At 38.8% G+C, this 22,151-nt stretch overlaps 1 protein-coding gene across 4 annotated transcripts in view; it reads left to right on the top strand.

Moving 5' to 3' along the window:
* The window catches only part of CDC42BPA (CDC42 binding protein kinase alpha), a 235,779-nt gene that overhangs the window by 200,082 nt on the left and 13,546 nt on the right, over positions 1-22,151 (top strand). For all 4 annotated transcript variants that reach the window (XM_063304306.1, XM_063304323.1, XM_063304317.1 and 1 more), the window contains 10 exons: positions 1,413-1,549; positions 2,616-2,755; positions 10,400-10,481; positions 11,032-11,248; positions 13,407-13,469; positions 14,596-15,189; positions 16,409-16,506; positions 17,317-17,401; positions 18,822-18,945; positions 20,217-20,334. In XM_063304306.1, the coding sequence (XP_063160376.1) occupies positions 1,413-1,549; positions 2,616-2,755; positions 10,400-10,481; positions 11,032-11,248; positions 13,407-13,469; positions 14,596-15,189; positions 16,409-16,506; positions 17,317-17,401; positions 18,822-18,945; positions 20,217-20,334 (1,658 nt within the window). The remainder of the gene's footprint in view (positions 1-1,412; positions 1,550-2,615; positions 2,756-10,399; positions 10,482-11,031; positions 11,249-13,406; positions 13,470-14,595; positions 15,190-16,408; positions 16,507-17,316; positions 17,402-18,821; positions 18,946-20,216; positions 20,335-22,151) is intronic.

The raw sequence follows: 22,151 nt of genomic DNA, 5'->3' as shown, positions 1-22,151 counted from the left end.
TAAAGCGCTTCTGAGTGTTGCAAAATGTTGCACTACCCCCCCCCCCAGTCACATGATCGTATTTCAGGTGCTGGGCAGTCAGCTTGTATTTACAACCGGTTGCAGCATCCCACAGTCATGTAATCACATTTTGCAATGTTTTTTGTTGTTTTCCAGGAAAAAAAAAACCCACTGGGGAAGCTGGATTCTCTTAACAGTGGTGGTGATTTGTTTAATGACCCATGATTCACTTAATGGCCACAGTGATTCACTTAAGGACCTCAGTAAAATGGTCATAAAACTGGGTCTGATCACATGGTGACTCAACTTATGACTGCAACAACTTACGATGGAAATTATGGTCTCAATTGTGGTCATAAGTCGAGGACTACCTGTATGTGATCCTGGGACAACCAGTGATCTATAAAGGTTCAGGCACTGAAATTTTTAAAAAGTACTGTACAGTGAAAAATCAGAGCATCTGTTTCTTTGGCTTCAGTACTGAGAGGGTTTTATGGTTGCTGAACCTTGACTGAAACAAGTCCTTTCAGTAAACGAGCAGCTGCTGCAATAGAGAAAAGACAGCAGAGAGAAACTAGGTGAGGAAGGAGAAAGAAGCTTTAACTTTCCCTATGTAGCAGTCTCAGTTGTATTCAAACCATTAGGCAGGAAGCTTGGAGATTATGTTTATATGTATGAGTATGCACGTGGTTCTAGGGCCAAAATGTTTATCACCCTGCTTAGGGCTGCTAGGACTTTTCATATATTGCTGCACTACAACCATAGGTGGGAGGGTAGACTATCCATTTTATCAAGCTAGACAGTACATTTTTATAATGAACTTTTACTTATGGATGTTCATTTTAGCTCAAGTGAGTAGAGTTGGTAAGAGTAATGTGGAAAACACATATGAAGCAACATCACTTCTAATTCTGTTAAAAAGTAATTTTTTTCAAATGAAAATTCAGTATCTCAGATTAATTAGACAGTATTAGTTTTTTATTAATATCATATCCAAATTCCTAATCTGCAGTTTATAAATTAGCAATTTAAATATTGCAGAGGTGTAAACCTTCATCAGAACATATATACTTGGAACTTCTGTGAAATGGATCATTTTAGTTTATATAAAGCTGTAGTTTTAAGAGTCTAGATGATACCTGTGCAGTAAACATGAATGTGTTCATAGGGAAACAGTGCTCCACCACAAGTTTATCTATTATCTAAATCTCCCTTCCCCAAGTTAATTGAAATTTGCAGTGCAGTGACATAAATTTGCTGCATAACATACAGTAGACCATAGTTCCTTTGGCCAAGAAAAATTGACAAGGATGTTTGTACTTATTAATGATTTTCATATTAGTAAAGTAATTGTTTCACAATCAACAAGGAGAGATGCACGTTTCAGTTACAAATACTGTCTTTCCTCCCAGTCTGTGGATTTTCATGCCATGTGACCTGTGCAGATAAAGCACCGGCAGTATGTCCCATCCCACCTGAACAGACAAAAGGTCCTCTAGGGATTGATCCACAGAAAGGAATAGGAACTGCTTATGAAGGGCATGTCCGAGTAAGTACAAGAAAACCTGTGTTAATTTGATGGATTTTTGCTGTCCAGTAGAGTAGTAATTTACAATCTATCACTGAATTGTTTGGTTTACGTTTACTACTGATACTCATTCTTTCTCTTTCTCTCTCTTTTTCTTTCTCTGTCTCTGCCTCTGTCGCACGCTCGCTCTCTCTGAAATGAGAAATTCTCATCATTTTTACAACAAAAGTTACTCTAGGATGTCTGCTCCTGTTTTGGAGAAAACTCTATGGAGGTGGTACTTTTCAGGGCATCTCCACACTATCACTGGCATTGCAATTTTGTACCAGTGTGCTGATGTCTATCCTGCTGTACTCCACTGTCCTATGCAGCTGGCCAGTGCTTCCTCCACCTAGCTAGTGGAAGGGCATAAAAAATATAGCCAGCTGATACCCCAAACACACTCTAATTAATCTCCTGTCATGTTTTCTCAGTGAGGGAGGGAGGGAAGGAAGGAAGGAAGGAAGGAAGGAAGGAAGGAAGGAAGGAAAGAAAGAAAGAAAGAAAGAAAGAAAGAAAGAAAGAAAGAAAGAGAGGGGGGGGGGACTCTACACTGCATAATTAATGGAGATGGTGCCCCTCAGAGTGATTGGGGAGGACAGGAATTGTGGCACAGTTCCAAGGTGCCTTAGTTGCAGAACAGAATGGGATATCTCAAGTAGGAACTCTTGCCAGTGGGAACAGTTCCCACCACCTGCCCTACACTTCCAGAAGAAATGCTACAAAATTGTAATTGCAGCATTGCTTCTATAACTGGAGTTGAGTTGCAGTTAATTTATTCAAGACCCATTGCTTTGTGGGAACTAGGAACTGGCATTGATCTCAGATCAATGCAGCCTTGCATGTAGAAGAGGCCTCAGCTTCTTCACAGCTCTACTTGACAGTTAAGTAAGCTTATTTTTACAGTATAAATGTGTATCTAACTGACCTGTTGGTGAATGGTTTGTTGGTTAAATATTGAAAGTATGTTTTGCATACTATGCTTAGGTATTAAATTTTTTTGCCTTTTCTGCATTTAATTTAATTAATGTAATTACTTTTGTTTCAGATCCCTAAACCAGCTGGAGTGAAGAAAGGCTGGCAGAGAGCCCTGGCTGTTGTCTGTGACTTCAAGCTCTTCCTTTATGATATAGCAGAAGGAAAAGCATCCCAGCCCAGTGTGGTAGTTAGTCAGGTTCTTGATATGAGGTAGGAATGGCATGCTATGCTTTTAATTTAATGCCCAAGGCAGCAAATGCTTCTCTTTTGAGTCACTGCTGATAGGAATAACCATTTTCCTAAAGCCTATCCCTTTTTGATAAGCTCTAGTTAGAAGAGCATCAGCAGTAGCTGTGGTATGACATAGAATTATTATTATTATTATTATTATTAAGCTTTTAATATTTTAGCAAATCATGGAGGTAGTAGCTGAAGTTTTAAAATGATAGCGGTGGTTGCTTCAGGTAAATATGTCTCCCTTTCAATCTGATGAGTATATTATTAGTGCAATTCACAATTGGCCAGTAGGACTTACCCTCTTCTTAAATACTTGCTGTACTGCACTTAGATATGTAGATATAGTGGTGCTTAAACGTTTGTGAACCTTTTTTGAATTTTCAATATTTCTGCATAAATATGACCTAAAACGTGATCTGTTCTCCACACAAGTCCTAAAACCAGATAAAAAGAAGGTAAAGGTTCCCCTGCACAGTCGTGTCCAACTCTAGGGGGCGGTGCTCATCTCTGTTTCTTTGCCGAAGAGCCAACGCTGTCCAAAGATGCATCCGCGGTCCTGTGGCCAGCATGACAAGCTTGGAATGCTTAAATAAATATAAATAAAGATATAAATAAATAAAGATAAAGAGAACCCAATTAAACACATGAATCAAAAACATTATACTTGTTCATTTATTAGGATTATCAGTTCATTTGAAGGGGAAATTAGAGTCAGGTGTTTTAATCAATGGTATGATAGTCAGGTGTGAGTGTGGGAGGTCCTGCCTTATTTAAAGAACAGAATTCTGGGTATTCACTATCAAAGTCTGATCTTCACAACACAGCTATATGGAAGTGTGTCATGGCTTGAACAAAAGAGATTTCTGAGAACCTCTGAAAAACAGTTGTTGATGCTCACCAGGCTGGAAGAGGTTGCAAAACTATTTCCAAAGAGCTTGGACTCCACTAGTTCACTGTCAGGCAGATCGTGTACAAATGGAGGCAATTCAACGCCACTGTTACCCACCCAGGAATGGTAACCAACCAAAATCACACCAAGAGCAAGGTGTGTAATACTCCAGGAGGTCTCAAAGAACCAAGGAAAACATCTAAGGAACTAAAGGCCTCTCTGGCATTACTGAATGTCAGTGGTCAGGAGACCACCATCAGGAGAACACTGAACAACAATGGTGTGCATGGCAGGGTTGCAAGGAGAAAGCCACTATTCTCCTTAAAGACCATTGCTGCCCCTCCACAATTTGCAAAAGACCACATGGATAAGCCAGAAGGCTATTGGAAGAATATTCTGTGGACAGATGAGACCAAAATAAAACTTTTGGGCTTGAATGAAAAGTGTTATGTTTGGGGAAAGGGAAACACTGCATTCTAGCATAAGAACCTATCTAATCTGTGAAACGTGGTGGCAGTATCATGATTTGTGCCTACTTTGCTGCCTCTGGACCAGGATGGCTTGCCATCATTGATGGAACTTTTGAATTCTTAATTGTACCTGCAAATTCTACAGGAAAATGTCAGGGTATCTGTCCGTGACATGAGCTCAAGACAAAGTGAGTCATGCAGCAAAAAGACCCAAAGCATACAAGTCATATGCCCAAAGAATGGTTAATGTTTTGAAATGGCCAAGTCAATGTCTTGGCCTGAATCCTATAGAAATGTTGTAGAAGGATCTGAAGCTGGCAGTTCATGAGAGGAAGTCCACCAACATCCCTGAGTTGAAGCTGTTCTGTAAGGAGGAATGGGCTAAAATTCCTCCAAGCCGATGTGCAGGACTGATCAACAGTTATCAGAAATGTTTAGTTGCAGTTACTGCTGCCCAAAGGTGACACACCAGTTACTGAAGGCAAAGGTTCACATCGTTTTGCCACACACAAATATGTAGCTTTGGATCATTTTCTTCAATAAATAAATGAACAAGTATAATGTCTTTGACTCATTTGTTTAATTGGGTTCTCTGTATCTACTTTTAGGACTTGTGTCAAGAACATACCACATTTTAGGTCATATTTATACAAAAAAATTGAAAATATATTCTCTGAACCCTAGAACTAAGATGGTGGACAGTGCAGCAGCAGCCATTGTGTGGCTGTCCTCATTTTAGCTGGATTTAGCTGGGGCTTTTTTTTTTTTAGCTGATGTGTGATGGGGAGTTTTAAGCTGGTATGTGATTGTTTTGGAGTGGCTGAAGGTATGTGTGTTTTTTTACCTACCTGGACACTTTTGTGGAATGCTGGAGGATTGGTTTGCCCTCTGTTAGACGACCTTCTATTTGCTGCTGACCTGGACGCCTACTCAGATGCCAACCTAGACCCACAGGACCACCGGGACTACATATGTGGGAGCCTTCTCGGGCTGCTAGCCTTATGGAGGAAACCCCATGGGGATGTTCCCTTTGTGGGTTTCCCTTTTGGATTCCCCCCGCGCACACACACACACTCTGGGACTGTGGATTTCTATTCTTGGCCAGGGTTTTTTGCGAGGAGCACCCATGATCGTGGCGGTGGTAGCCAAGATGGCTTCTGGCTGCGTGGCAAAGACTGGAGATGAGGCGGTTTGTTCAGTGGTGGCACTGGTGATAACGGAGCCCCGTCACATGCTGGTGACATCAGGATTTTCATCTGTGTCAGCAGGTAGCCCTGTCAGCCAGTGCTGGGATCACTTCTTCCTTCTGCCTTCAGCTCCTTCGATGATGGGCTGCTTTGTCAGCCAGTGCTGCAAGTTGTTAGCATTGCAGCGCAGCACTTTTTCAGCCCCCAAAGAGAGACGATATCAATTCCAGCAATTGTGGACAGCAGTAGCTAAACAGAGGAGCTGGTAGCAGTGGACTGGTTTTCCAGACTGTTGTGGATTCCCCCTGCCCCCATTGCAAAGGCCATTCTGCCCTTCTCTTTGCTGTCTCTAAAAGGATATTGTATTGACCACTGTGGGGCCAAATTCATACTTAACACAGGCCTCCATCTTCAGGATAGGTTGTTTGATTGGTGTCTGAGTGTTCTTGGTAAGAGTACACTGAGAGACCGAACTTCTTCCCTAGATGAGAGGTGAGTGTGGTTTGAGAGGAGCCTCGACCAGTCTGGTGAGAGCAGCTGAGGGGGCTGGTTGAAATTCTGTTGTTGTGAGTCTAGGGGAGGTAGTCATTGATACCTTGATGGCACTGAGAACTAACACTGAAGTGCCTCCAGGGTCTCTGTTTCCCCTCCCTAGAATGGATAGCGTAGAAGACAGGTGGAGATCCCCAGCCTTGGGTACCGGAAGAGTTGGATTGGACGATGTTGACGTCTCCAGTGTATTAGGGTGGGTCAGAACATCACAGGGGTGACGGGAATGGGTAGATATGGCAGGAGACAGGGAGTGGGCCATTCTCAGGAAACACCCATGGAACATGGTCTCAGTGTCTTGTACCAGTTCTGTGTTCCAGCTCTCTGCATTCAACCCCTGTGCCCAGTCAGCAGACCATCAGGGGCCCTGGCTTCCACTGCTGCTACTAAATGCCATGTCAGCTTGTAATAAGGCCTCCCTCATTTGTGATTTAATCACAGAAGAGAGGGCTGACCTGGCATGTATTACTGAGATCTGGCTGGGTCTAGAAGGGGGGGTCCCCTTTTTGGAAATGTGCCTGGCTGGGTTTTGCATGTAGCATCAGACAAGACCTCAGGGCAGGGGTGGTGGTATGGCAGTTGTCATCTGAGAATGTCTTATGGCATTCAGGGGCACTGCTCCACAGGTTACCGGATGTGAGATCTTGTTCATACAGTTGGGGTCTAGGGATCAGCTGGGCTTGTTGCTACTGTACCAGCCTCCCTGATATGTAGCAACCTCCCTGCCTGAGCTGCTTGACTCCATTTCTGGGTTGGCAGTGGAGTCTTGGGTGACTTCAATCTGCCTTCCTTGAGAAGTGGGGTCTAAGGCGGCTCATGAATTCATGGCTACCATGACAGCCATGGGCCTATCCCAGGTCATCCAGGGTCTGATACAGGATAGTGGTAACACGTCTGATCTGGTTTTCCTGTAGGGGTAGTGGCAATGTAATCTGGAATTAGGGGAGCTTTTAGTGTCCCCCTTGTCATGGTCAGATCATGCTCTGATCACCATGGGATTTCTTGGTGCCGCTATCCACTGCAGGAAGGCAAGAGCTATTAGATCGGTACACCCTTGGCGACTGATGGACCCTGATGTGTTTCAGAGGGAACTGGGGGTTGTTCCTGTTAGCCTGCTCACGGCCCATCTGAAGCCTTGGTGGCCGCTTAGATTAAGAGGGCTGCTGAGACCTTGGATCATAATGCGCCTATCCAACCTCTCCCCTCTCATAGATCCTGTCACTCTCCATGGTTCAAGGAAGAACTGAAGGAGATGAAATGAGAGAAGAGACCTCTAGAGCATCACTGGTGCTCAGCGAGGGATGAACTCGACCAAACACGTGTTAGAGCCACTAATAAGGCCTTCCTTGTGGCGATAAGGGCAGCAAAGCAACAATACTTCACCCTTATTGCATCTGCAGATAGCCATCCCTCAGCCTTGTTTCAGGTGACACATGCCCTCTTCAGTAGAGGGGGCTTGGAGATCCCCCTACAGGGCTGTGCATAAGAATTTGCACACTACCTGCCAGACAAAGTCACTCAGATTCATTCTGTTGGATGCTGGCTTTTTTGCAGGTCCTAGGGAGATGCCCCTAAGGGACGCGGTGGCGCTGCGGGTTAAACCGCTGAGCTGTCGATCGGAAGGTCGGCGGTTCGAAACCGCGCGGCGGGGTGAGCTCCCGTTGTTAATCCCAGCTCCTGCTCACCTAGCAGTTCGAAAACATGCAAATGTGAGTAGATCAATAGGTACCGCTTCGGCGGGAAGGTAACGGCGTTCCGAGTCGTCATGCTGGCCACATGACCCGGAAGTGTCTATGACAACGCCGGCTCCAAGGCTTAGAAACGGAGATGAGCACCGCCCCCTAGAGTCGGATTCGACTGGACTTTACGTCAAGGGAAACCTTTACCTTTTAGGGAGATGCCCAGAGTGGAGTCTTGCCCTGTTATCTGGGAACGGTTTGAACCTGTTGGACCTGAGGAAGTGGACAGGGTCCTTATTATTGTGCGCTTAGTCACCTGCTCTTTAGATCCGTGCCCCTCCTGATTAACTAAAGCTGCCAGGGAGGTGTGGGGTGGGTGGGTTCTAGGTGGTGAATTCTTCTCTGAGTGAGGGGGTTGTTCCTCTGTCCCTTAAGGAGACTCTAGCCTACCAGTATCCAGTATCTGACCTCTCCTATTAGGGGAAAGTGATTGAGAAGGTGATCACGCAGCAACTTCAGAGGACTCTGGATGAAGCAGATTATCTGGACCCTTTTCAGTCAGGATTCCGACCTGGGTATGGGACAGAAATGGCACTGGTTGCGCTTTTTGATGATCTTTGATGGGAGCAGGATGGAGGTTGTGCATCCATCCTTGCTCTGCTTGATCTCTCAGTGGCCTTCACTACCATCAACCATGGTATCCTTCTGGATTGGCTCCCAGGATTGGGGATGGTGGGTGGCACTCTTTTGTGCTGGTTCTCTTCCTTTCTCCAGGCTGATTCCAGTTGGCCATGACTGGAGGGGAGAGATCCCACCCTCATCCCGTACTTCGTGGCATTCCCCAGGTTTCGGTGCTCTCTCCCCTCCTATTCAACATTGACATTAAGCCACTGGATGAGATCATCCATTGCCATGCAGTGAGGTATCATCAGTACACTGATGATACCCAATTATACCTCTTTGCTCCTGGTGAATTAAGCAATGCTGTTGATGTCCTATCCCGGTGCCTGGAGGCTGTGGAGCCCTGAATGAGGAACAACAGGCTTCAGCTGAACCTTGGCAGAACTGAGTGCTCTGGGTTTTGGGGCCCTCTGATTCAGGGACTATACCATCTTTGATACTGGATGGGGTTGCACTGCCCCAAAGAGACTTGGTGCACATCCTGGGGGTCCTCCTAGACTCACAACTCCTGCTCAATGAGCAGGTGGCAGTCGTGGCAAAGAGGACTTTTGCACAGCTTTGTGTTCTGCACCAGTTGTGCCCATTCCTGGATTGGGGGGCTCTGCTCACAGTCACTTATGCCCTGGTCACTTCCTGGGTGGACTACTGTAATGCGCTCTACATGGAAGCTTCAGCTTGTGCAAGATGCAGCAGTATGGGCAGTTATGTGTGCTCCTAGAACGGTACATGTTACACCTCTGCTCCATGAGATGCACTGGTTGCCAGTTTGTTTCCAGGTCCAATTCAGGGTTAAAGGTTTTGACCTTTAAAGCCCTTCATGGCATGGGGCCAGGTTATTTGAGGGACCGCCTTCACCCAATTACATCTGCCCGTCCCATTAGGTCCGGCAGAAGAGGTATGCTGTGGGTCCCGTCTGCGAAAGAGTTTCATCTGGCGGGACCCAGGAGAAGGGCCTTTTCTGCCATGGCACCGGCCCTGTGGAACATCATTCCCCCCGAGGTGAGATTGGCCCCATCCTTGATATCATTCCAGAAGACCCTCAAAACATGATTGTGTCAGCAGGCTTGGGGATCTCACAGAAACGGTGATCTAATGAGATGGCTGCATTGCTTTTAACATCAATGTTCTCTACTGTCTTGCTGTTAATAATATTATTGATGTTTTTAATTGTACTTGTTTTAATATTTTGATTTTATGATTGTTTTTTAGTGTGCGCTGCCTAGAGTCAGTTTTCTGTGAGATGGGTGGCTATATAAATATAATGAATAAATAGATGACCAAATAAATAAAATTCAGAAGACTTTAAAAACTTTTAAGCACCACTATATGATGTTGTTGCAAATAAAATTTCAGAGTAAGAGCTCAAGTATCTTCAAGATAATAGACTTTTAACTGATTGTATGGCCTTCAGTGATGTGGCGATAAATATGCCAATACTATTTTATTCAACTAAAACTTCCTTTTAAATGTGGTGTATAAAAGTTTATCAGTTTTCTGTTGTGATGTTTGGAGCGGGGCTATTACTTGATTTATTGTCTTTCTTTCACTCTTATATTTTACCCCCTTATACCAACAGAAAAAGAGTTTGGCAAATGGACAGCAAACATTTATATGAAGAAATAATTTGGTACAGATATTGAGCTGGATGTAATATATGTTTATGATGAGCTAAATATAAAATATCATTACAGCTCTATGTTGTGCTGATGTGGCTTTCCTCTAGAGTAGGAGGTCTTAACCTGAGGTCCGTGGACAGCTTGGGGGTCTGTGGATTGATTTCAGGTAGTCTGGGAATTTGGATGAGAACAACTTCATTTTCACTAATCTCTAACTGAAATTTAGCTCATCTTTTTATTGATTTAATGGATTAATAAAGAAGCACATATCTATATTATATATTTTTTGTTTTTAATATTTTGATAACTGTATTTGAGCATAATTGGTTTCCTTTGTAAACAATCTGCATCTATGTACTGTATTTTATTTTATTTTATAATTTAAATACATTTTTCTGAGAAAGAGTTCATAGATTTTCCCTGACTCTCAAAGTGGTCCATGGCATGGAAAGGTTAAGAAACCCTGCCCTAGAGTGTGAATAGTTACTGTTCATATGTAATAATCTCTCACTGGTGGGTAAAAAAAAAAAAATGTCTTTATAAAAGGGATGAAGAATTCTCGGTGTGTTCTGTCTTGGCTTCTGATGTCATCCATGCAAACCGAAAAGATATTCCCTGTATCTTTAGGGTAAGTCATACTGATTACAGTTGCAACAGAGTAGAAAGTAGATAGTTATTTTTATATTCATGTTTTAAATTGCTGGAAAGCTTCTCTGTTAATCAGTGTAGTTTTTGTGGATTCCCTTGAAATTTCATATTTTTATTCCAGCTTTCCATGGTTAAGTATAGGAATGTCAACAAAGACTGATTTTAATTCTCCAGGGATGGTGTGATCTTTTAATTAGCCTGCAGTGTTTTGAAAAATGCTATATACAAACTAACACTTACATTTTTTTAAAAAGATTTTATCCATAGTTTTACTCTGCCCTTACAAAGACTGGTAGTCATAGCTTCATAACTGGGTAAATGATGATTTGAATTGGGGTCTTTCACCATGCATTTTTAATTCCCCTCTAGCTTTCAATAATCTTTTGTAATTTATATTTGATGTTGATTTCTCCATTTATTAACTACAAGTGGGAGTATATTGAATAGTTACATTAAGGGTATCTTAAACATATGTTGTTGTTTATCAAAAAATATGATTTTTGAGTTACATGTATCTGTAACATTTCCAGGTTACAGCTTCCCAGCTATTAGCATCAAGTAATAAGTGTTCAGTCCTGATCCTGACTGACAGTGAGAATGAAAAGAGTAAGTGGGTAGGAGTCCTAAATGAATTACATAGGATTTTAAAGAAGAACAAGCTCAAAGATCGCTCAGTCTATGCTCCCAAAGAAGCATATGATAGTACCTTGCCCCTTATTAAAACCAGCCAAGCAGCAACAATTATAGGTATGTATTTTTAAAGCCTGTTGTAATAGATGATTGTGTCCTAATATTACTTGATTCATCACATGAACAGATTTCTTTTTTTGATTATGAAGTTTTAATTCATACTGGGATGTTAAGTTCCTCTGGAATTTAAACACATGCAGAATCATTAATGCAAGAAATAACACAATAATATTACTTTAGTTCAGTTAAAACCTGAATAGTATGCATATCTTTGTCATTGTTTCTGTTGTGAAACTATTGTTTAGGAAAATAAGTTAGTATTATAAATCATGCTTTAAAGTTGGTAGGTTTACCTAATCATAGTTAGGACTAATCATAGTTTGTCTTGGTTAAATTAGATTTAAAGTAGAATTGGAAAACAACCTGAACATTACATGTACTAAAAGTACTCAAAACATATACTCAAAAGCAACTGTACAGGTACCACAAGCAAAGAAAATTGGTTGATATCCAATAGTATTCCTATACTTATGGAAAGCATCATCTAAGTAAAGGAGAGGTGATGATTTGGGGCAATTATTTTTCAGTCCTGCAAACACTGATCTTAAAATTATGCTTAATAGGTTAGAGATGTCATAAGGCTTGCAGACAGAGTGAAAGAAATTCACCCATTCTCCACTGACAGGTGCTTTCAGAAATATCAATCAGATATCCAATGCATTTCAAGCAGGATGACAATTACTGGAGATGTGAGCAGTCCTGGGTGGACATTATCATTAGTGATCCTCTGCTAGAAGTATTTGGTTTGAAACAATGTACCACATTTGCCTGAAAGGAATTTGGCTCTAAATTTAAGATAAGATGGAAGAACATTATAAACACAAAAATAAAGTCAATCTAGAGTTACTAAATCCAGTGAAACCTGTCCCTCCTCCCCAGCAAATGTGACACACACTCAACACTGCCACACACATGCATATACATAGACCTTCCACAAGTCTTGCCCTGAAAAAGGACAGGCCAAGGACAAAAAAATAAATCTATATTAATTGAATTAATAACTAATAATTAAAATTGATTGCCTGGAAAATAAAATACCTCATTTCTAAATGTGATTTCCCACCTACATCTATAAGCCATGCTTTCTCTACACACACATGCATTGCCCTCCCTCCTTCCTGCATGTACTGAAGAAAAAAGAAAAGGAATGGAGATGAACTGAGGAAAAGCAGTAACTGCATTAGGAAGGGAAAATATAACTGTACAGATAAGACGGGCATGGAAGAGGTAACTGACTAGTGAGGAAAGAAGAGAGAGAGAAGCTTTTTTTAGGACTTTCAAAAATAAGCAGCATCCCCTCCAAAGCACCTGATAATCTTCAGGGGCCTCTCTGCTCAGCAAATGTAAAATGATCCCCCACCCACTTACAGGTATTTGGGGAAAGAATCTTGTGTTTTTGCCAGATAGGTATGACAATATAATAGTACAAGCCTTCCTATTAAATATTTTGTAAAAAAGAAAAAATATATAAAGTAGAGACTAATAAACCAATCTATGCATATTTCTCAGAATTAAATCGCATTTAGGCTTCCTTCCAGGTAAATGGGCAACCTGGTGCTTTAGATTTCAATTCCCATCAGTCCTAAGCAACATGTCCAATAATAAAGAAGCACGGGAGCTTAAAATACTGGGGAGGCACCAGGTTACCAGTCCATATAGACTAAATTGCCAAGATGACATATCATCTAATGGAAAACTGGTAGTTTATCTAGTGGAATAAGGATAAAAATGATGAGAGGTATTGTGAATTATAAAACTGTTTAACATGGTCAAAAAATGGAAAGGAAAATGGAAAATAATTTATGAGTCAAATGGATTCTAAAATTTTTGGAAATTCTATTTTTCTTTGATTTGTAAACGCACACACTAGTTAAAACTATGTATTAATTTTCTGTTAGCCATTTTTACCTAAATGCTTTGAATTTTTAACAATATGCATAATATTTAGTTATTACAGAAATCCTGAGAGATTATTTTTTCATTTTCATTTAAACGCAGTGATACAACTAATGGTATAATTATACTTTCTAATATTAAACTGGTTTGAACTATCTTTCTGATATTTGATACTTGTTTTCTCCTTATAGAATGTGTGTCTAATTATTTTTTAATCGATTAGAAAATTATTTTTTCTTTTTTCTTTTAACTGTCTCAGATCATGAACGAATAGCCCTGGGCAATGAAGAAGGCTTATTTGTTGTTCATGTTACGAAGGATGGTAAGAATATTAGGTTTATATTATAAATGTTAGAATTCAAATAAGATGTTCATTTTATTCCATTCAGTGAGGCCTAATAGTTAAATGTTATTTATTTATTCATTCAATTTATATGGCCACCAACTCAAGCATATCACTCTGAGCAGCTGACAGAGATTATTGTTCTTGTTGCTGACTAAATTCATAACTTTTTTTTAATGAGGAATGGAATGGTGCTTACTATGAATTGGTTAGATGAATTAATTAAACACAATTAGAAATAAAATATTTAAAATGCATTGATAAAACCAAGCAAAACCCAATCCAATTCTACAATAAAACTGTCACAACAGGCAAACACTATGGTTTTGCTTGGCAGTGGAGAGATGACATAATTTTAATAGGTACTATGCAGAACATAGAAATACAGCATCCATGAGGAGGGAGAGGGAGGCAATGTAAAGGAATGTAGAACTGACTTCAGGAAAGGAAGGTGCAAACTTACTTTTGGGGCAGACTTGCAAAAGAAATTACACAGTCCTACGAAAAAGTGAAGTGTGGGAAAAAAAACTGTCTTGATTTTGTTCAATATAAGATGGGACAAACTTAGACTGGCTTTCAAAATTCTGCTATTCTACCTTACTACAATAAAGAGCATTCCTGGAATCCTTGTCATACATGTTTCTTGATCTGGCCTATGTTGAAGGGCTGACAGTAGAAAACAAAACATACATCACGTAACTGCCATGACTTACAAGTAAACAGTCATGGCATTTATATGATGAGTTGTTACCATGTACATGTGATCATTTTGGCATCATTGCTGTTTGTTTTGGATGTCACTGCATAGAAATGGCACAGCTCCTATTCAGAGGAGCTTACCCTGATAGAAGAAAGGAAATGGCATTTTGAGAATGAAATGGGACAGAATGATTGTTAGCAGAAATTATTAGTGGAAAAAGTAATACTTAGAAAAGGAAGTTTGTACTTGTTATTCCAGCAAAATCAAGGAGATCCAGAACCAAGCAAGATGAGTACTGTAGACTTGAGCACACTCTTTATATTTCAAGATAATTTCTTGCTATCTCTGCTTCCTTCAAATTATTTATGGTCAGGGATATACTCACTTGAGTTTTTATTTTTGCAGAGATAATTCGTGTTGGTGACAATAAGAAAATCCATCAGATTGAGCTCATCCCAAATGAACAACTTATTGCAGTGATTTCAGGACGAAACCGTCATGTACGACTATTCCCTATGGCAGCCCTGGATGGTCGAGAGATTGATTTTTATAAACTGGCAGAAACTAAAGGTTGCCAGTCAATAGTTGCTGGACAAGCGCGCCATGGAGCTCTTACTTGCCTGTGTGTAGCAATGAAAAGACAGGTCCTCTGCTATGAGTTAAATCACAGCAAAACACGTCACAAAAAGATAAAAGAAATCCAAGTGGCTGGGAATGTCCAGTGGATGGCTATCTTTAGTGAACGGCTCTGTGTTGGCTACCAGTCAGGGTTCTTAAAATACCCTTTGTATGGAGAAGGAAATCCACATAGTTTGCTTCATCCAGATGATCACACACTGTCATTCATTACACAGCAGCCAACTGATGCCATCTGTGCGGTTGAAATCTCAAATAAAGAATACCTGCTGTGTTTTAGCAGCGTAGGGATTTATGTAGACTGTCAAGGTCGAAGATCTAGACAACAAGAACTAATGTGGCCTGCAACTCCTTCTTCTTCCTGTAAGTTCCTGCAGTTATGTTAATTAAGTATAGCATTGTTTTTCCTCATGGCTTGAAGGAAGGCCACAAGATTTCGATAATGTTGTATAATTCTTAGTTTATCAATCAGTAAATATCAACAAGTCATAGGAGATGTGATGCTGAAACATAAAAATTAACTTTTTATCTATTTACTTGAGTGCTATGATAATCCAATTGGCTTGCATATTCTGATTTTATATCTTGGTTCCCTTTTTCCTTCTTACCTATTATGTATTCCTCTTTATTTACTTTTTAGCATTGATTATACTTTGGCAAACCATTATGACTTTCCTTCCAAGGACGAATCATATGTTTTGAAATAAGTCTTTGGGTCTGGTTTGGTTTGGAAGAAAAGCAGCATGGTTTGCCATGCATCATAGCAAACTATTATGTACTGCTTCTAGAACTAATGCAAGGAAAGTCCTATTGATGTAATATTGATATTACCATGATTGAAGCTCTCAGTAAATGGTTAGTGAAAAAATAGCATACTTAGTAAATTGCCACTGGTGGTAGATATGATCTGCTCTTCGGAAGATGCTAGGAGTCTTAACATGTGCAGTATCAAATAATATTGTATTTCCTCAGTTTACTTCAGCAAAGAATATTCATAAACTCAGAAATAAAAACACCCTTTGGTATGTGTGTGTATGTGCATGCGTGTGCACACACATACATTCTATTACTATTACATAGTAATAGTTTATATACTATAATATATCAGAAGAATTAGATTTATTCTATTAACTGCTCATTTCTGAATGATTATAGGCTATATATAACTTCAATATCTTGAACACTGAGGGAATATTGGACTAGCAAATATATTATGAATATTAAATATTGTTTTATTTCCCAGCTACAGTGAATGGTTTATTACAAGTAACTATTCTTTTTCCAAAAGCTTGATTTTAACATTTAATGTGGCTAATCATATGATGTGAACGTAGTGAGAGGCAGGATAATTGGCCATTAAAAGAAAAGAAAAGGCCTCTCATTAGCTTATTTTCAATAAATATTACAAGGATAGGTAAATACCAATAAAAATTAGTCTTATTTTCAACCGTAGAAAATGTACTTTTAAAGTAACTACAAGAAGTATATGCTGAAAAGTGACTACCTTACCTTCCAGTTTTCAACCCAATCCAATGTATGTCCGTAATGCATTATCCAGACATATATCTGAATTTCTTCCTAGGTTACAATGCACCATACCTCTCAGTTTATAGTGAAAATGCAGTTGATATATTTGATGTGAATTCAATGGAGTGGATTCAGACTATCCCCCTCAAGAAGGTAACTAGTGAATTATACAGGGAATTAAAACAGTTTGGATAAGTTATTCATAATATAAACTGAAATATAAACTGAGTCCCACCTGGATTAAAATATCATTCTGTTGGACTAGGAATAGGGACACCCACCTTCAGGTCCACCACGAAAACTAATTAGATCTGAGCCAGCCACTCACTGAGCCTACTTCAGAATGCTGTTTTTGTTGGGATAAAAAGAAGGGAGTTTCCTGTGAAAGCACATTGAATTCATAGAGAAAAGTCACTCTGAACCAGTGTTTCTCAACCTTGGCAGCTTGAAGATACATGGACTTCAACTCCCAGAACTGCCCAGCCAGCATCTTCAAATCCACACATCTTCAAGCTGCCAAAGTTGAGAAACACTGCTCTAAACAATGCAATGCATACATTTCTATTCAAATACATTCTTAGTGTTTCTTCAGAATGAGTCTGGTAGGAACTTCTTTGCCTAACACATTTTATTGAAGGGCATAATCCTTTGTGAGTTGCAGATCACTTCATCAGATGCATAGGATGGCTAGACTGATAAAGGATTTAAATTGGGATGAGGCGGGGTGAGAAAAGGGGGAGAAGACAAGTTGGTTGTGCGGATGCAGGTTACATGAGAGACAGATTGCAACTGCCTTATCAATTAACAATTGTAATGTTTAAAAACCCACTGTTTTTAAACCCACCCACCAGAGTCCTCCTGAATTTTTGCCACCATGATTTTCATGTGTAGTTTATGAAATATTAATACTGTTTCAGTTTCATCATAACTTTTTTACTTAAGGTACCTTTTTAATTTTTTTAGGTGCGTCCTTTGAACACAGAAGGGTCACTAAATGTCCTAGGACTAGAAACAGTTAGATTAATCTATTTCAAAAACAAGATGGCAGGTAAGTAAAAAAAAAAAAAGGCTGCTAATTATTGTTTTATTCAGACATTAATAAATTGTTGATACACTGAATGCAATCCAAGTGGCCTTTTCTCAGAAGCATTTCAACGTTAAATTGGTAAATGCTGTAATTCCCAAGGTTTTAAATATAATTGAGGAGAAACAATTGTGCTGTCTAGCCATAATGGGCTACGTCTTTGAAGTTAAAAACAGGTTACTCCATTTCAGCTGTGTCATATTTCTAGCACTTCGGCATAGTTGAATTTTAAATCTATTATAATTTGTACTGATTTTGTTAGCACTGAGATTTTTTAAAATTCTGTTTCCACTTCTTCAAATATAAGAGATATATACTTCCCAAAATTATAGATCCAAATCTTTGAAATAAATACTTTTATAAATATAGTGGGTTGAATGTATCCAGTGGGTTGGGTTGAGTCGTTGTTTGTAGCACTGCTGAATTCCACTCAGAATTGGCAGAAGGGGGCAATTCTTCCATTGGCAGAAGGGGGCAATTATCACAAATTCTTCCTTGTAGTAGTAATTATCTGTAAAGTATTTTCAGATTAAGAATTAAATGCAGATACAGAGCTAAACCATTGTTTCAGCATTGTAAATTCATGCTTGTTGTTTTTCTTGCCACTTCCCAATAAGTGAATGACAGGCAACATTTCAATCAGGACCACAGAACTTTCAGCAAGGAATCTGGTAGCCTAAGCCATTGGAGGGGAACCAAATTACTGAAGCACTCTGCTTGAGTAAATTTTTTTCTCACAATCTCCTAGAAGAACTTTCCTATTGGTTTTATTTCATGATATCTAAAAATAAAGATTTCTAGGTAACCCATTTATTTTGTATGATATGCCAAATATTTTTCTTTACATCCACATGTATTTTAAACATAAAGTTTTTCTTAGAAGAATCTCAGAATGCAAGATTAATTCCACATTAGATGCAAACATGCGTAACAGAATTCCAAAGAAGTAGATTTGAGCACAGAAGTGGAAAGTTTTACCTTATTCTTACACATTATTTCAATGATAATCCCCACCTCCCCCCATCCCCACCCCCAGTTTTTGTCCATGGGTCTCAAAACAAGGTAATTATGCCTTTGAACCTACAGATGTAAAAGTAATGGAGTAACTATTTGGAGTGTAAAATGGTAGGTTGAGAGAGTCGAGCATCTATATTTCTTCATCACATTGCAAGTCAGGATTCTCTTTTTATTTTTCAAGGCTCCAATGAATGTTTGCAGATAACATATAATTAGTATAAGCTTAGAGTCGTAACATTATACTATTTATTTATAATTTTCCATTGTTTTAATATTACCAGTTGTACATCATTTATAAAAGCTTTATTTAGATAACCCTCTGGAGTGGGAAAAAATGATCTTGCTGGCTTTTTTATGTTGTTCTTAGAGGGTGATGAGCTGGTGGTTCCTGAGACATCAGATAACAGTCGAAAGCAAATGGTCCGAAATATTAATAATAAACGGCGCTACTCATTCCGAGTGCCCGAGGAAGAGAGAATGCAGCAGAGGAGGTCGGTATTCAATCTGTACTTGTCTTCTGTCCATGCTTGTAGGCCCTGAAGACTTGTTTGTCTCCTGTCACTGTATTTTTTTGTTTGACTTACTAAAAATGGATTTCTGGGCAATGTGTTCAAACAGTTGTCTTTTCTATTTCATATTATCCTTTATTTATATTATGTATAATCCAATACTTAAATTAATTCTAATTTAAATATCATTGCAAAAGAATTACTGTAAATTGGAATGCATGTCTCCAACTGCTGTGTATAAGTACATTTGTCTGTGCATGTGTGCATATACTGTATATATGACTGATAATAAAGTTTTACAAAAGAAATTTACATTGCTAGTTATGCAAATATATTGTCCAGTTTTGATATTCTACTTTTTGCACAATTCCTATCTGATTCTCTGTAATATTCCCTAGTGTTCTAATGATAACAATTACTGTTCAAATTTTGTGTAGTTTTCTGGTAGCAAAAGGGTCACTTTGGAAGATAGCATTTCAGAGGGTATGAAAATATTCAGGAAGGATTCTGATTTTTAAGAAAATACTTTCAAGAAACATGGAATTAATGTTTCAGCATTTCTCTTGTGTAGGCTGTGCTGATAAAAGTTTGTTTATAATTTTGGGAAAACACATGGAAATAATTGAACTTGCTTGTTTTCAAGTCACCAATTTTTTCACTAGTGTTCAGGCTTTTCTTTTAGTCCTACTCATGACATAACCTAACTTATGATTAGCACCACAGTTTTATGCCTTCAAGTTTTCTAAAATGCTAAAAACGCTCTTAAGAATTTTCTTTTGTGGCCTACAATACATTGGCATCTTTCTCTAAAGCTCTTTAAATTATTGTGAGAGTAAAATGTGAAGAGTAGTGCTATATTCTTCTAATCCTTTTCTTTTCTTCTGTCCTTCATCTCTGCCTCCATCTTTGCAGCATCCGATCATCACTGAGCCCGCTTCTACACCTTTTCTTGAATGTTGTCTCAACTCCCTCTTGTAGTGCACTCTGAGACCCAGTAACCATTTGGACTTTTTATGAATATGGGCTTTTAAGCTTTTAAGCCAAACCTCTGTTCTTCCTGACCTTTTCCATCAGGCTAACAACTGAGATAGAATCAATATCAGAATTTAAAGTACTTTTCCTTTAAAATCTAGCCAAATATTTGGCTGTTTGATTTCTGCTGTAGAATAATTTATATGAATAGTATATTTTATTCTTTTTTTTTTTACAAATAACCACTTAAACATTCAATACCTGAATATTTTCTTTTGCAGGGAGATGCTGCGAGATCCAGAAATGAGAAATAAATTAATTTCTAACCCAACTAACTTTAACCATATAGCACACATGGGCCCAGGAGATGGCATACAGATCCTCAAAGACCTGCCCATGGTAAGCATCGCCTGGTGTATAACAAAAACAAAATGAATTTGTCTAGAACATAATAAAAATAAAATTTATTTATTCATTTATTTATTGACTTTCTATCCTATCACAATCTCACAACTCCCAGCAGTTTACATGATATGTAAAAAATTAAAACATCCATAGTATGAATAGAACAACACAAATAAGCAGAATCATAAAATTAATGACCAACATATAGCAATAAAATGACAAAAATAGAAAAGTAAAAAGTAAAAGATGACCCAAAAGGGAAGCACACTGGAATGCTCTCTGAAAAAGCTCAGTTTTTAACAACTTCTGAAAGCCAGAAAGGGGCTAGTTTCATCTCCACACAAAGCATTCCACAGGACCAGCACAGTCACTCAGAAGAAGTACCTTCTAGCTTCAGCTCCCCTCACCTCCCAGAAGAGTGGGGCCACAGGAGTTTCTCCCTCAGTGATCTAGTACAGTGTTTCTCAACCTTGGCAGCTTTAAGATGTGGGGACTTCAACTTATGCTGCAACTGCAGCATAAGAGAAAAGAAAAAGACTTCTCCCCTAATACAAGCTATATAAGTAGGGTTTTGCATTGGCTCTCCATAAACATTATTTGTGGCTTGTGTATTTTTCTTTAGTCCCATGGGTCTCTGTAGTAGATAAAGCTAGATCAGTGGGTGAGATCCATTTTGGTACCTTTACCATGTTTTCATATTTCTTCTAATTCTCCTACCAAGACAATTACCTCAGTTTGCTTGCTTGCTTATTTATGAAGTACAGTTTATCTGCCATCTCACACATCTGCAACTCTGTATTGCTTACGCTCCCTTATTCAGTAATAAAGATTAAAACAAAACAACAGAATACAGCATAAGAGTATAACCAATCACATTGTCTAGTACCAGGATTAACCAAAACAGCTAGTTAAGACAAGCATTCCCACTGTAAGAGGAATCAGCATTCATAACATATCAGCCAGGTTTTTAATTGGACTACTCTGTATTCTGAAGGAATTAGATAGATTTTTTCCCCTACTGTTTCTTCTTGTTATGTTTTAGACCTCTTTCTATAAAAAAGAATATTGGTTTAACAAATATGAAAGATGCAACTAAAACAGTAAATTAGAAACAAAAACACAGTGAAAAAGTAGAGAGGAGAGAATATAAATAGCAAGAACTGAAACATTTTATCCACGTGTACGAGAGAAACTTTGCATCAGTTGGAAACCATTTGAAAATTCTGAAATAACTCAAATATGAAACTGCAATCTTAAATTTAAAAAATTAATAAAGACAAGGAAGAGCATGTCCTATAACAGAGGACTGAAAAGTAGCCAACATAATGCCAGTTAGGGACCCAGGAAAATAAGTTCAGTAGCCTACCAATTACAGAATAGTCCATAGAAGACAATCTGCCTGAAAAAGTGTCAACCTAGGCCTTGAATTTTGGAGCCTTTGCAGTCAACAATTACATGATAGAGAAAATCCAGTATGTACTGTTTTCTTAGAATCTCACAAAACTTTTGATAAAGGCCTTTGCCTAATACTCCTGCATAAGTTTAGTATTCTTGGGTTAAAAGGAGATGTTCTTTGATTAAAGAAACAGAAACCAAAGAATAGCAGTAAATAATCAGTTCTCACAATAGAAGGATATACAAACTTGGGATTCCGTAAAGGACCTGGGTTGATGCTAGTGCTATTCAACACAAATGAACTGTAGAATTGCAGGGGACAAATTTACCAATAATTATAAAATAATTTAGGTGGTTAAGATAATTTTTTTATTAATAAAAATTAAAAAGCAAAATAAAAATGGAGAACTCTGAAA

The sequence above is a fragment of the Candoia aspera genome, chromosome 1 (assembly GCF_035149785.1).
Source record: "Candoia aspera isolate rCanAsp1 chromosome 1, rCanAsp1.hap2, whole genome shotgun sequence".
Classification (NCBI taxonomy): Eukaryota; Metazoa; Chordata; class Lepidosauria; order Squamata; family Boidae; genus Candoia; species Candoia aspera.
Note: the sequence above shows the minus strand (reverse complement) of the source record. Positions and strands in the feature narration are given on the sequence as shown.